The 15,103-nt window shown below is 43.9% G+C and overlaps 2 protein-coding genes across 3 annotated transcripts; both read right to left on the reverse strand.

Moving 5' to 3' along the window:
* Positions 1 to 8: 8 nt before the first annotated feature.
* On the reverse strand, positions 9 to 5,843 carry tagln (transgelin). Of its 2 annotated transcripts, XM_071358235.1 has the most exons (6): positions 5,651 to 5,765; positions 2,810 to 2,843; positions 1,499 to 1,693; positions 1,034 to 1,205; positions 760 to 862; positions 9 to 621 (listed from the first exon to the last, which is right to left on the reverse strand). In XM_071358235.1, exons 2-6 carry the CDS (start codon positions 2,819 to 2,821, stop codon positions 483 to 485), a joined length of 621 nt encoding a protein of 206 aa, XP_071214336.1. In that variant the 5' UTR covers positions 2,822 to 2,843; positions 5,651 to 5,765; the 3' UTR covers positions 9 to 482. The 2 variants fall into 2 exon arrangements, with proteins under 2 accessions (XP_071214336.1, XP_071214337.1); XM_071358236.1 differs by lacking the exon at positions 2,810 to 2,843 and having other exon boundaries at positions 5,651 to 5,843.
* A 7,569-nt stretch (positions 5,844 to 13,412) lies between these two features.
* LOC139547847 (complement C1q-like protein 4) lies at positions 13,413 to 14,978 on the reverse strand. The gene is made up of 3 exons (XM_071356979.1): positions 14,809 to 14,978; positions 14,546 to 14,677; positions 13,413 to 14,387 (listed from the first exon to the last, which is right to left on the reverse strand). The coding sequence occupies exons 2-3, from the start codon at positions 14,661 to 14,663 to the stop codon at positions 14,083 to 14,085; spliced, it is 423 nt and encodes a 140-aa protein (XP_071213080.1). The 5' UTR covers positions 14,664 to 14,677; positions 14,809 to 14,978; the 3' UTR covers positions 13,413 to 14,082.
* Positions 14,979 to 15,103: the final 125 nt, after the last annotated feature.

Genomic DNA, 15,103 nt, shown 5'->3' on the forward strand with positions numbered 1-15,103 from the left:
CTTCAACCTAATTTCCTTCCTTTTTATTTGGTATTTTTCAAACGATCTCTCAAGCAATCTCTCAATGTTTCTACATTTGGATAGAATGTCCTTGTTCTAAGAAGACATAGCTTAGTTGCTTCAGTGCCTTCTCTATGATTCAAATATCAGTCATGTAAACATGAGAATTGCATTTGAGGATGAGTGATTGACAGCTGTATATGCATGTTGTCCCTTTCACCTTAAGCCTCACATTTCACATATGGCATTTGTAGTGTAGATTTGGGTTGTAATAGATTGGGCTGATCAAGTTTGGTCATAGTGGTGTGTGTGATACTAGTGAGACTGTTCCTACTACACTGGGATAAGGTTGAGTTGAGGCATTAAGACAATCTGTTGGGCCTGTTGTAGCTGCAGTGAGTGGGGCGGAGGGGGGAGGAGGGCAGTGCAGGGCGTGGTGGAGAAGGGAGGGGAAAGGACAAGGGTCAGTGGTTTGGTATTTATTATTGAATCTGTCGGGTGGCCCCGTACGACATGCCAGTTTGGCTGGCCCCTTTGTTAGAGCCCATCTGCAGGCCAATCACACCCTTCCCCGCCTTCAGCTGGTCGTCTGTGAACTCCCTCCGGTTCTCCTGGGCTTTCCTGCAAGGGCACATGAAAAATGAACTCAAAAACACACACTGGCACAGCACAATACACACCCCAGCTTTAAACAGCCACAGCACTGGCTGAATACACGAGCAATGCAACATCAGCAATCTTCACATTCTTCTAACTCACTTGAAGAACCAGTTGGGGTCGCCGTGGTAGTTGCCGTCATCCTTGGTGACAGCCACACTGCCGAGGGACATCAGTGTCCTCTGGACTGCAGCTAAATCCTTCCCTGTCACCACAAAATCACAGCAGGGTTTATAAGTCTCCACACCATAGCGACAGTACACTACACCGTTGTATGTGCCCACCACGACATCCGCTGTTATCTGTGGCATATGTAATGCCCTGTGTTGTCATTGTGATTGTTTGATGATATGCGAGATGGACATGCTTTGCGAACCTTCCCAGAGGTCCACGGTCTGGAACATGTCGGTCTTGATGACACCGTAGCTCTCGGCAGCAGTCAGGAACTGTGAGATCTGCTCCATCTGTTTGAAGGCCATGCTTGAGCTGGCTATCTTCTTGATGGGCTTGTTGTCCTTATGCAGGCTGTTAATGAGCTCACTCAGGACCTGGGGAATAGGAACATAAAGACAAGAGTAAGAGTATGTTGGCAGAAAATAACCATCTGTACCGTCATATACTCTTGTGGGGTCCCCCAAGGTTCGATACTTGGCCCATTTGTTGTTTTAAATTGTATATGATCATCATCTGATTTCCAAAGTGTTTGTTTCTCCATTCTCTACACAAATCTTTAGATCGAATAAAGATGGTCCAAATAAATGGCTCATATGAATTCTGAATGCTGTTAAGTTAAAATGTATGTTTCAGTCTGAGGGGTCTTAGGCATTAGGTTGGTACTCACACATCCGTCCTTGAGCCAGTCCTGGAAGCCCAGTTTGCCAGCCTCAGGCTTCCCAACTCCAGATCCACACTGGGCCACAATCCACTGCACCAAAAGCTCCTCCACCTCAGCGTCGTACTTCTTGTCAATCTTGTCCTGCACCACCCGGCTCATGCCATAAGATGGACCTTTGTTGGCCATGCCTACCTGAGGTCCCTTTCCCACCGAAAGGGAGAGAAGGATTGAGGGAAAGAAGGAGTGGAGTAGAACAGATATTAAATAGAGGAAATATGGATATTTATTTTAGGAAAGGAAGTTGTTATATGATAGGATTCCCCAACTGCTGTTTTCTGACAATTTTTTTGGTATATTTTTCTGAGTTTTATGAGCATTTTTTGTTATTAGTTTATTGTTGGACATAAAAGACAAAAAACACCAGTGATTTTAATTTTGGAAATCTGTTCCTGAGTATTCCCACGAATAATAGAGAGATATAAAGTATGTAATTGTATACAACTAAAGCGAGGTTTTAAAATAATTATGTATTTGTAAAATCTTATAGCCGTTTGGGCTTCTTGCGGTCAATTTGCAGTTTACAGATTATTTGTAATTATGTTCCGGCCCCCTGATCATCCACTCAAGAAGAAAATCGTCCTGCGCCTGAATCTAGTTGATGATCCCTGTTCTATAACATCTGAGAACATCTTGATCTGGTATTAGACCTGAAAGTATTCCATGGTTAAGATTACATTGTGACATTGACTATGTATAATGTATGTTGTATGACAGGTTCTATATAAGTAGTGCCTGAGGTGAGCATGTACACCTCCATTTGCATGTCCCTTGTGCTATAATCTGCTATCATAACTAATACAAAGGGACTCCTTTTTCCATTGGCCCTTGACTGAAACAGATATTACCTTAGTTGCAAGTCAAGTCATTTCCAACAGCTTTGTGGATATATATGCAGATTCGCATGCGGACACATTAAGACATTGGACAAATGGCACATTCACTCACAAATACGCCTGCGAACACTTACACACATATAGATGTCATGCATTTATAAAGGCGTGTATTTGAGCCGCTCCCTCCCAAAGATGATTGTCTCCGAATGCACACCAGTTCAGCCATCTGCATTAATTACAGAACTAAATATCAGGAGCCAAAGTGCTGTACAATGGGAGCCCTAGAATCAGCAGAATCACTCTCTTTTTGTGTCTCTCTGCCTCTCTCAAACACACTAGGCGCCACCAACACCATTGCTTGCAAAACTGTTGCTTTTGGGCCAAGCTGCCAAGTGCAAAGCCCATATCAATGCACACTTATCACCTTGTTTGCCATCTTGATGTCAGGATACCACGACCTGGGGGTTGAAGGTCAAATGTTAAATGTTACCACCTGGAGTTTATCTTCATCCTGACTGGAGGTCAAGTCGGTCCTTCCCCAGACTGCTGTTGGATGGGGTAGCCAATGGCAATAGTAAGATCTGGTCACTTCATGTGTCTCAAGGAGCCAGTTGCCTTATCTACACAAAATAGCTCCAAAGGGGTTATTCGGCTCTCCCCATAGGAGAACCCTTTTTGGTTCCAGGTAGAACCTTTTTGGATTCCATGTAGAACTCTCTGTGGAAAGCGTTCTACATTGAACCCAAAAGGGTTCTACCAAAAGGGTTCTCCTATACCGTAGATACAGCCGAAGAACCCCTTTAGATTCTAGATAGCACCTTTTTTTCTAAGTATGTATTTGCATAGTTTTAGTTGGACCCAACTACTCACACTCCACCACAAGGTCAGCATGGACCCTTCGATGCCTAGTATTTGAATGATGACCTGTAGCAAGCTCAAAAAACCTTACTAGCAGCAACACAAGCAACAAATGGAAGACAATATTTATTCTTCAATCTTCATGCTTATTTCTTTCTTGTGTTTCTACAAAAAGATTCATTTGAAACTCAGCTCTCTCCAAGAGTTCCTTAATCCACGTTATGTGCCTCCACTTCCTCATTACCATATTGACTCATCAGTTTAAATCAGGCAACACTTAAGAGAAAATGTATCGATCAGCTGCCATTAACCTAGTTTTCTGAGCCAGCAGTCATTTGTTGAACATTGGCATTAAGAGCATGTATCTCTCACCACATTGTGTTGGATTGGCAGCCATCAACACACAGCCCTGGACTGTCTGGCACTGGGCCCAGTCAAACATTAGTGCTGCTCCATCATGCAAAGAAGTAGACCAAGGCACAGTCCTTCTAGACACTATTTGCCAACAATCCAGTCACACGAATATGAAGCCTTCAAAATACAGAAACTTGAGAGGAGGTTCTTTAGTGTTTCAAGCTGCTCAGTTGTTTCATGGAACCTTATTGACAGACTGCTGTAGTTCACAGGTGATCAAATGAACTCTTAACAAGAAACGTGCCTAATATGCCCCACATCCTCCTCCTCAGAGTAGGACCACAATAAGCTCCCAACCTCACCCTAACACACACTCAGTCAAACCCTTGCATGGTGCATAATTATAGAAACATTACAGAGGAATGTGAGGAATGTCGGGCTGCTAGCCATGTCATTACTTTTTCACTCCAGTTGGTCTAGACCTATGCCTCATAAACAAGCATTTTGACAAACAGAAATTAGACTGATGTTCCTCCAATGTGGAAAGCCGCTTTCTTCTCTGTGCTACTGCCAGTACAGGTCACAGCCCTCCACAGAGGTGAAATGGATGGCCTGAGAGGTCAGTTCACATGGGACGGGACCCTGGTTCCATTATGGTATTTATGTATGCTTAGGGACCTACTGTACTGTTGGGTTTGGCATCAAGCTCTGTCTCTGACATCTCCAGTCCAGAACAGTATGTCAGGCTGGCCTGTTGGTTGGCGTCAGTCTGGGATGTCTGTGTGTGTGTGTGTGTGTGTGTGTGTGTGTGTGTGTGTGTGTGTGTGTGTGTGTGTGGTGGGGGGGGGGGTCTGTATGTGTGTTAATTACATAGCTATGTTTCTATTTTGACCTGATTATAGTGAGTTCTACATTTGGTAGGACATGTAGACTATGTGTTTGGACTACTGGTACTACAGTTTGAAACAGTGTCCACTTATCCTCATGAACATTTGACATCACCATCCATCTCTCCTTTCATGTCTGTTTTACTTCTGTGTTTCTGTCTCGCCATGGTAACACAGCTGGCTGTCTCACCATAAAGCAGTTTGAAAGCTGTGGTCTGTGAACTGTGGCTGAAGCCATGACGTACTGCCAGCGGCGCTGCAGTGCCACTGAAACGGAGCTCAAGATAGTCTTATCTCCTGCTGCTGGTCAGCTATCCTCTGGGACTTTACTCCTGCTAGGCATACGGTACTGTAGATAACTCCACAGCTACTGAAGCTGCTGCTGTAGGTCTCCAGTGTTATCTCTCTGTCTCTCAAACACACACTTCCGCTCACCCACAGAAAACATTAGGCTGAGAAACGGAATTGATTAATCCCATATGATCAATGAAAGCCGCTGTGTTACTTGTTTGCATCTTTGTCTGTGTGTGTGTGCGTGTGTTTTTCTTCTTTGGAAAGTGTGTCTGCCGTGGACTTTTGTTGGCTATTGAATTCCTAGCCAAAGCTAACGTATGGCACTCAGTCATTTGCAAGTGAAAACTGAGCTATGCAAGTGTGTCTCTTACAAGAGGAGCTGCTGTGCTGCCTATTCCAGATCTCTCTCTATGACCAAGCTGGTCAAACTTTTTCTCTGTTACCTTTACATCTTTGGGACTGATTTGGATGGTTATTCTACAGTAGAAACACGCTAGCTCATATCAGAACTACATATCCCATCCGTCTAGCACCTGGTAACCCATTGAGCAAGACACCATCCCACATAGATCAGTAGTATTTGTGTGTCTATTCACACCCAGTCACACACAGGATGGAGTATGAGACACACAGACATACAGATGATTAGTGAAACAATGAAAACATGGTTAGAGAAACACAATGCCAGTCTGACAAGGTTACTTTTCTCAAAGTCTTAACCGATGACATAGCTGACAGACAGCCATATGCGTCTTCTAGCTCTGTACACTCAGGATTCCATCACAGGACTGACAGACAGACAGACACCCCTCTCAGCAAGGTGTTCTTCTGACTGGAACCCAAAAGCAGCAACAGTAAAGAGATATACTCACTGTGTTAAAGTATGAAGCGAAGAGTCTTTCTTCTGTACAAGCGCTGGGTCAGGAGGTGTGTGTGTCCGTGTGTGTGACTGAGTGTTTGTATACTTCTAGCTCCAGCAAAGTCCTCCCTCGGAAAAGTGCTGGCTTAAAAGGACCAGACAAGCTGAAATGACTTCACTTCTCGTAAGCCTTGTTTAAACCTTGTGCTAACATGTGAGTTTCATGATCTCATCAATATGATCCAACCACTATCTGGTCAAGGTTTGTCACGTCTACACATTGTATTAAAATGTGTCTCCTATCCGTCCACTGTGTCCGCATTGTGACTATATTAGTTGGTGGCTCCCTGTATGCAAATTATTTGACAGAAATTATTTCAAAATAATATGATTTTATTTATTTTAAGACAATTATGGAAGCCATAAGTCAATGGTGCTACCTGTCAATGACGGTATAATGATCAGTTAAATGCTTTGACCACTCAGATCTGTTTACACTTGATTGATATCCAGACATGATGCATGTCTGACTACCTCCTAAAGTGGTCAGGAAGATCTGATCACTATCAGATCACAATGTGTCTTTTAATCTACACCTATCAAAACATTTGGGCACAATCGGAATGTGGACAAGAGCAGGACTCAGGGCACATGTTAGCACCATGTATAAACATGGATTTAGCTAAGAAGGAGAGAGGGAGAGAGAGTAAATAGGAAACCGCAGCCTTAAAAGGGCATGGGCTTTCTGTCTACTCTCCTTCCATCCCTCCCTCCTTTTGTCTAGTGCTTTCCCTCTCTCCTCCCCTGTCTTTCTTGATTTTTCTCTTTTTTTCTTGTCTGTTAAAAAAGTGCATCCTTATTTGGGAAGGCCTGTTCAGTGCGAGGGGAGCTCTGCCAGGAGGCTTTGGTTTGGTCAGCAGGAATACTCCAAATACTTCACCACACCACTCCATCAGCAGAGGAGAGAGAGAGAGAGGCGCTGCCTGGGAAGAGAGAAAAAGAGAGGATGGAAAGGGAGGCTCGAGTAGAAGGAGGTGATGAATAGAGGTGGTCGTTAAGGGCCCATCAGGATATCAGGCCCGTGGATAGTGGCACAGATTGTTTCAACAGACCACATCTGTTCTTTCCCCCCTTCATATTTCCGAAAGTCTGTTATTGATGTCAGAAATTTGATGAGAGAGGAGAGGGGGGATGTGTGACCACAGAGATGGGAGGGCCGTGCGAGAGGAGGAGGAGTAGTAAAGGGAGGAGGAGAGGGAGTCTGAGGTTGAGAGAGATAAATGAGTGAAGACAAGAGTCATCTCACCATCAGACCACAGCAGACCTTTTATGTCCAGGATGCTCCTCAACTGGCATGCTGAGTTGTGTTTGGGCGAACGTGTGTGTGTGTGTGTGTGGTGAGAGAGAAATGGGGGTGGGGAAGAGAGGATGCGTGGATGTCATAGTTAGTAACACATTCCCTTCTTATTACCAACACTCCTTCTCTTGCCAGACTCCAGTAGTGTAAACTCACTTTGCCTCACACCCAATGCCAACCATTGTTTCCTACATTAAGTCAGTTGTTGTGGCTTCTGTCTCACTGTGTCTCCTCCCATCTCATCAAGGTATCACAAGCCCCTTTTAAACCTGGTGCTAACATGCACCCTTTGTTCTTATCTTGTCTACATTCTGAATGTGCACACATTTTTGGAGAGGTGTAGAAGATTAAACGATACATTGTGATCTGATTGTGATCGGATCTTCCTGACCACTTCTGGAAGTAGTCAGGCACGCATTGTGTCTGGAATCTGGAAATCAATCAAGTGGAATATTTCCAGAAAGATCACAAGTCTCAGTAACCAGACTTAGTAAAACACAAAGGCCTTCAGGTATGTAAGTAAGCTTCGGACAAATTTACATTTTCAAATGTATTTATTTATAAAGCTCTTTTTACATCAGCAGTTGTCACAAAGTGGTTATACAGAAACACAGCCTAAAACCCCAAACAGCAAGCAATGCAGATGTAGAAGCACGGTGGCTCGGAAAAACTCCCTAGAAAGGCAGGAACCTAGAGAGGAACCAGGCTCTGAGGGGTGGCCAGTCATATTCTGACTGTGCCGGGTAGAGATTCTAAGATTGCATGGCCATTAAGGCCAGATAGTTCTTCAACATGTTCGAGACAGAGAGACAGATGCGAGAATTAGAGGAAGCATATAAGTTCACACAGGACACCAGATAAGACAGGAGAAATACACCAGATAGGACAGACTGACCCTAGCCCCCGGCACATAGACTATTGCAGCATAGATACTGGAGAGTGAGACGGGGTCAGAGGACACTGTGGCCCCTTTCTACAATACTCCTGGACAGGGCAAACCAGGCAGGATATAACCCCACCCACTTTGCCAAAGCACAGCCCCAACACCACTAGAGGGATATCAACAGACCACCAACTTACTACCCTGAGACAAGGTTGAGTATAGCCAACGAAGATCTCCACCGCACGAGCTAGAGGGGGCAACCCACTCAAATCACGCGAAAAAACCCTGGCACGAAGTGATGCACCACTCCTACAAGTAAGCTTCGTCCTAGCCAGAATGGCCCATATGGCAGTAGCCTACCGTTTACATCACGAGGCAGCTTTGATGTACAACTCCTGGACAGGATGTGTCGCAGGGCCTTAACCCCAATCCATCTCCTTAATGCAGGTCCCATTTTTAGAGTCTGGTATGACTTGACCAGGGATCAAACCCCCAATCTTCCTGGGCGGTAACTAACCACAAGGCCAATGATAGTTACATATAAATACTTGTTTATTGCATAGTGAAAAGTACCGTAAAACCTCAAAAGTGTGAGACGCATGACCTCTCCACTCTCGTACACTATCCCTATGTGAAGCAGTGCCGCAACGCGTTATATTTTAGCGTGAATGCTGCAGCAGAAACTAAACTCCTTCGTCCCTGTGCGCCCACGTCAGTTTCCCGCCCAAATAATTATACAAACCGCAACCGCTGACGTGTTTTGCTTGACTAAAAGACACGCAGCCTTTCTATGCAACCAGAGTGTTCTTACGGTTGTCATCGCCTTCTGAATGGTAAATTGACAGGGGTGCCTTAGCATATGATACTGTACAATATGGATCTATTACCATTCAATAATCATCAATACATTTATTGAAACAAGACGAACCTGTAACAGTATGCATATTTTCATGTCAAACCAGAACCCTTTCATTCACTTTAAATCCCAGTCCGCTGGAATGATCGCCATGTCTCAGTTTAAACCCTCACGCTCTGAGACTTTAATCTGATGTGTGTATGTGCGTGAGCGTGTGCATGTGTGTGGATGTTCGGCATTTGTATATGCATGCGAGCATACGTGTGCGTAGGGTCATACGTCAGAGTGAGTTTATAAGAGTGGAGGAGTTTGCTTACATCCAGCCCCTCGCTGGTTTATAATAAATTAGGATAAGCAGTGAGAGAAGACATGTGTTTACAGGGTTACACAATGCCGCCAGAGGCCATGTACAGTATGTCATCCAATATCCCCCATAATCTCTCTAAACTCAACATAGCGCATTGCTTTTTTACATTTCAGGAAATACAGTATTTGGCATTTCATGTGCCCTTTAGTGGGCAAAACGAGTCAACAGTTAAACTGTGCACAGTGAGTGTATTATGTATCTGCGATGGCTACTAACATTAGTCGGGCCTATTCAATCAAAGCTGGTTTCTGGGTTTGTCTGACATTCTTTTATACACTGCTTGAATGAGCATTTTGATTATTTTTGTGAATAAAACAGTGTTAAATATGTTTAGGTTTACATTATTTTAGATTCTAAGATATACTTATTTTAACCAACTCAGTGGCCTTGTGGTTAGTGTCTGCCCTGAGATTGGAAGGTTGGAGGTTTGATACCCGGTTTGAGTCATACCAAAAACTCTAAAAATGGTACCCGATGCCTTTCTGCTTGGCTCTCAGCATTAAGGAGATGGTTTGTTGGTAAGGCCCAGCGATAGTCTAGTGTCCTATCCAGGGGGTATACTTGTACATCAAGCTGCCTCACGCTACAGAATCAAGAGATAGGGTTCCTACCCTATGGACCATTCTGACTCAGGCAACGCTTACTTACTTATACCGTATCTGATTTAATAGGGCCCAAGGTGTTTCATCACACTTCGGTTCAAGCATACATTACCTTTAGAAGTCAAGTGCAGTGTGCTTGTTCGACAATGCTCCATTGATTGAATCCTGGCCCAAGTTACAATAGAGTTGAAATTGTTTTCAATTATTATGATTCATTTATGTCCTGTTTTGTAGCCTACTTTATCACACATGATTTGTGTATGTAATCGCCTCACATACCTGAATTTGGTACCAATGAACACTTTGATTATAAATTGTTGTTTTGGTTTGATTCGTTTTTTGAGAGAAATGAAAATGGTTCTACTTACATGTTGCGGTCCCTTTCACCAATATCTACATTCAATGCATCCCTCTTTTCAACCAGTTTACTGTAATACTCTCTCACGATGTCATGGGTCTCATCCCAGCTCTTGGTGGAATCCGCAACACATCTGTAAAAGTCCTCCAGGCAGGTAGCCTAGTGGTTAGAGTGTTGGGCCAGTAACTGCAAGGTTGCTAGATCAAACCCCCGAGCTGACAAGGTAAAAATCTGTTGTTCTGCCCCTGAACAAGGCAGTTAACCCACTGTTCATAGGCTGTCATTGTAAATAAGAATTTGTTCTTAACTGACTTGCCTAGTTAAATCATTTTTTACAAATAAAAACATGGTAGAGGCAACAACATCAAAATCATAGTCGCTCTTCTCACTGGCAATAGTGAAGATCACAGTCTGAGATCTTCCAGTAGCTCCACAATGCTCATGAGGCAGTGAGTGGACTGTGTAACCATGCAAGGGGCCCTTACCAGGTACGGACAGCCAGACCAGCTGACCCTGGGACTTGCATAGGGCAGAGAGGTCATAACATTATATTACCATCTATTACACATGGAATACGTAAGAGGTATGAGCTGCATTATATTCCTTACCTGGTGGATCTTTCTTGACTCAGGCTTAACTGTCAACACCCACAGGGCGGCGTCAGAGTCCATCAGGCAGAACTTGGTGAATAAACTACAGTCGTTCCATGGAGGCAATATCGTTTTATTTTTTATCCAACCAACTCTTTTCATGTTCTGTATTTGATCAAGTTGAATAAATGTTTGTATGATAAAATATTGCATGAGCGATTTTAGCAAACAGTGACAGTGCACCTCCTATTGCATATCTCTTGGTAGGGAAGGCCTATTATGTAGGCAGACCTGCAAACCACTGCGACAATGACAGTTAACCCTTTCGCGGGAGGGATAGAAACAAGTTTCCAATGTATGGTTTGTTAAACTATCCCCTCTGTTCGGGGGTGTGTGTTCCCATAGCAAGTCCCTACGTGGGCACACCACTCCAATGGCCCCGAAGAGACCATCCCACCACTGCCACCAGTGTAGCGATTTTAGCAAATAGCAATAGTGCAACAATCCTTGCGGATCTCTCAGCCCATAGGCATACCAGCTACCCACAATTGGAGCAGTGGCGGTAGCTATTAAAATAGTGTAGAAACGGGTTGCTGACTAATTGTAAGCACGTTGGCTAACTGTAGGGTGAAGCAGTTACCTTATTTACAGTTCATTAGAAACCGCACCACTCTTTGCTAGGAAACACGACGTTATATCACAAAAAATGCAACAACAAAAACATGTTGAGGTGTTCTATGATGTCTGGAACGTTTGTCCCCACACTTCACTATAGCAAGTCGCTCACGTGAGCACACCTCTCCAATGGCCCCTAATAGACTAACTAATCGCTGCCACACAGGTAGCGATTTTAGCGAACACCAATAGTGCAACTCCCCTTGCGGATCTCAAACCTGGGTATCCCAGTACCGGGGGATTGTAACTGGCCTTCCAATCAAGTTATTGTTATGTATCCTACTTTACATGATTTGATGTTTGTAATCACTACGGTGGAATCGACAACACATTTGTAAAACTCCTCCAGAGAAATGGGAGAAGCAACAAACATAACAATCATACTCACCTTCACTCTTACCTGTGCCAATGGTGAAGATCACAGGCTCAAACGTTCCAATGATGTTGAAATTTCAAGAACATAATTGATTCAAGTTGTTCCAATGAAGCTCTGTAATAATCCACCAGAGAGACTGAAAAGTCAGCTGAATAGTAATTAGCTTGCCCAGTGAGGTTCAATTCAGATTTCACAACTTCTCTGCTTTCCTCAGTGTTCTAGGCATGATGCAACGATGCTACTACCATGGCAACTATGAAGCGTCACAATGTGGGCCATTTGCTCTGATCAGATCTATTTCTATGGTTCTATGGGTCTTCGTCAATGAATTTCAATTTCAAGACTTTAATATTAACAAAATAATCAATAGATAAGTGTTTAGTCAATTCAAAATTATGATACCAAGTCCTATAGGCCATTCACTAAGATAAACTGCTAATTTGGCTAGCAGTAAATACATACACTTCCCTAAATCAGAGATAAACTACTAAAAACATAGGCTTATCTCTCGCCTGTCCCGGGGGACAAGGTCAGGCGGATAAAGCCATATTCTTTACTCAAGTAGGCTACTGCCAATCTTAAAGGGTCTCGAACCATTTCCGCAGCAGCAGGGCGCTGTCCACCAATGAATTGACACGTGTCGAACTATAGCACACTCACACAGTTGATACCAATTGTATTGGTATTGTAGCCTATGCAAATATATTTTCTCTGAGCGAGACCTAAGCTTTCCCGAGAGCTTTTCTCCTCATGTAAATCCTATACACATAATTAAAATGTAGGCCTACAAAAGTATTTTTAAGAGCGAGACCTGCGCTTTTCCCGAGAGCTTTTTCCCCCATGTAGGCCTTCATTTTAATTAGGTGAATAGAATTTACATCACGTGTCTTGTTACATACTTAACTTGCCAACTTAAGTTATTGACTACAATCATTATCCTAATGGTTTGATCAGAACTTGAAGCAACGACCCCTTGCCTGAGCCAGCATGCTCTGGTCTGACTTTCGCGCGCCACAACCATTTTGCTGTCCAATGAAAGCGTTATGCGTCTGTGTTGTCAAAATAGAGGTGGTTTTGGATCAGAATTCCCTTCTGCAGATGAACGAATGTGGTCTCATCTAAATTTGATCTCGATTTGTTGTATTAAATAAATGGACTGGTGGTCTTTAGCGACCCATATTAAACAGGTTTCCCATTCATACATACAAAAGTTAACTTGCGATTGACTTGCGAACTACAGATAAGAATTTTCAAGACAAAGACCAAAGCACACTGGACAGTGCAATGTGAAAAAACGACCGAAAATACAAGATAGGCTCATTTCATTTCCAAACAGGGATCCGTATGTAGACCTGTAATTCCCAATTTCTCAGAAATTATTCTATTAAATCGCATGACTTTTCCAATCTGAAATGCACATTTAAAAATGCCAAGATATTACAGCAATTCCATGACTCGTCGGAACCCTGATTAAATTCTAAATAATTATGCTAACTACAACAAAATACAAGCCAATCATAATAACACTTAGGTTAGCTAGCCTAAGGCTCATTATCATCAACTTGTATACCTATTTGGTTGTAGGTACCATTATTATTCATTAACTCAGCATTCATTTAGAGATACATTAATCAATTTAGACCCTATGGAAAGACCACACCCGTGAAGGGCCATTTCAAAAAACAATAAACAGCACACGATGACACGTGTCCTGCTTCATGTAACAAACCAGCTTTTATTTTGTTCAAAGCAATACTATTTCAAAGGCAGACTGTCTGAATTTCACTATACATGGAATATTATTGGTTACAATGGTGCACAGACACACCCAATAGACACACTTGGAACATTGTAATTGCATGATTTATTTGAGGCTCTGGCTCTTTGTAGAATTGCATTTGAGTTTAGATGTCGATCAATGTTTGAATATCTGCTTCTGTAACAGTTTAACTTTATGGCGTCCCCTCGCCCCGACCCAGGGACCCTCTGCACACATCAACAACAGTCACCCAAGAAGCGTCGTTACCCATCGCTCCACAAAGGCCGCGGCCCTTGCAGAGCAAGGGGAACCACTACTTCAGGGTCTCAAAGCGAGTGACGTAACCGATTGAAACGCTATTAGCGCGGACCACCGCTAACTAGCTAGCCATTTCACATCCGTTACACTTCCATAATTTCATCACATTTGTATTGTCATGCTCAGTATGCCAGTGAGTTGATCTGTTACAAAGTATGTGTATGTGTCTACATGTATGTGTGCGTGTTTATGTGTTTGTGCGTGCCATATCCGTATGTCTTTGCACATGCATGTATGAATTTCTGTGTGTGTGTATTCATGCATGTACTGTACGTGTGTGTTCATGTGTGTATGACTCTCCCCTCTACTCCTGTGTGAAGGGGTAGACCTGGTATCCACTGAACCTGTTGAACTCCTTGGTGTTGCCACACAGACTTCTGCCAGAGAGCAGCTCCACGTACACCTTGTCGCCCTGGCGCAGAGACACCAGCACCGACTGGGTTCCGCTGTCCTTCGTGTTCTCCCGGTTGTCCTCCCACACAGAGGCCACCACTTTGTTGTTCTTCATCAGCTGCACCTTGTGGTAGAGACGCTCGCCGTCCACGCCCACGTTGGAGTAGGCCGTGAAGGATAAGGAGTAGAGGCCGGCGCGGGGGGCGATGAAGGTACCTGGATAGAGGACACACACAGGGAGATGTGAGTGTAGGTGTGTGTGAGTGTAGGTGTGTGTGGGGGTGAGTGCGAGTATGTGTGTTTTAGGTTGTGTTATGTTATTTATCCAGTAAGTATGTGGGGAAATGATGTGACAACGCAGTGTGGCGTCCTACCCAGAGCGTCATTGTATCCATTGCCCTGGTTGAGAGAGATGAAGTAGTAGCGGATTGGCACGTTGCTGGTGAAGGGCCCGAAGCAGTCGCTTCTAGATCTCATCGCCGCGCTAAACATAATCTTACTGTTGCCTGAGTCACAGAAAGAGGGAAGGAAAACAGAAGAAGTTAGGAGCCTGGGACATGAACATTAGGGATATGTCAAGCTTCCTACCATGGTTCCTGACTTATTCTGACTAGGAAACAGACATATTTTCCAGTACCTGTGACTTCCTCGATGTCGTTTTCCAATCAGGTGAGCTGCTCCCATTTGTCCACCATGCGCGTGAAGGTGTTGTCCTCTAGCATAGTCATCTCATTGGCCACACAGCAGCAGCCCGGCTGGCTCTTGATGGCACACTCACAGTCCCACTTCCCACAGGGCAGGGCCCCAGTCCAGCCCACTGGGGACAGGGGGGAGGATAGGGGAGGGGAGGTAGAGGGAGGATGAGCAGAGAGTAAGGGTCAGAAGTTGTCAAATGAGTCGAAGCAGGACTGGCATTTTGTAAACAATTCAAA

This window comes from Salvelinus alpinus, chromosome 21, assembly GCF_045679555.1.
Source record: "Salvelinus alpinus chromosome 21, SLU_Salpinus.1, whole genome shotgun sequence".
NCBI classification, from domain to species: Eukaryota; Metazoa; Chordata; class Actinopteri; order Salmoniformes; family Salmonidae; genus Salvelinus; species Salvelinus alpinus.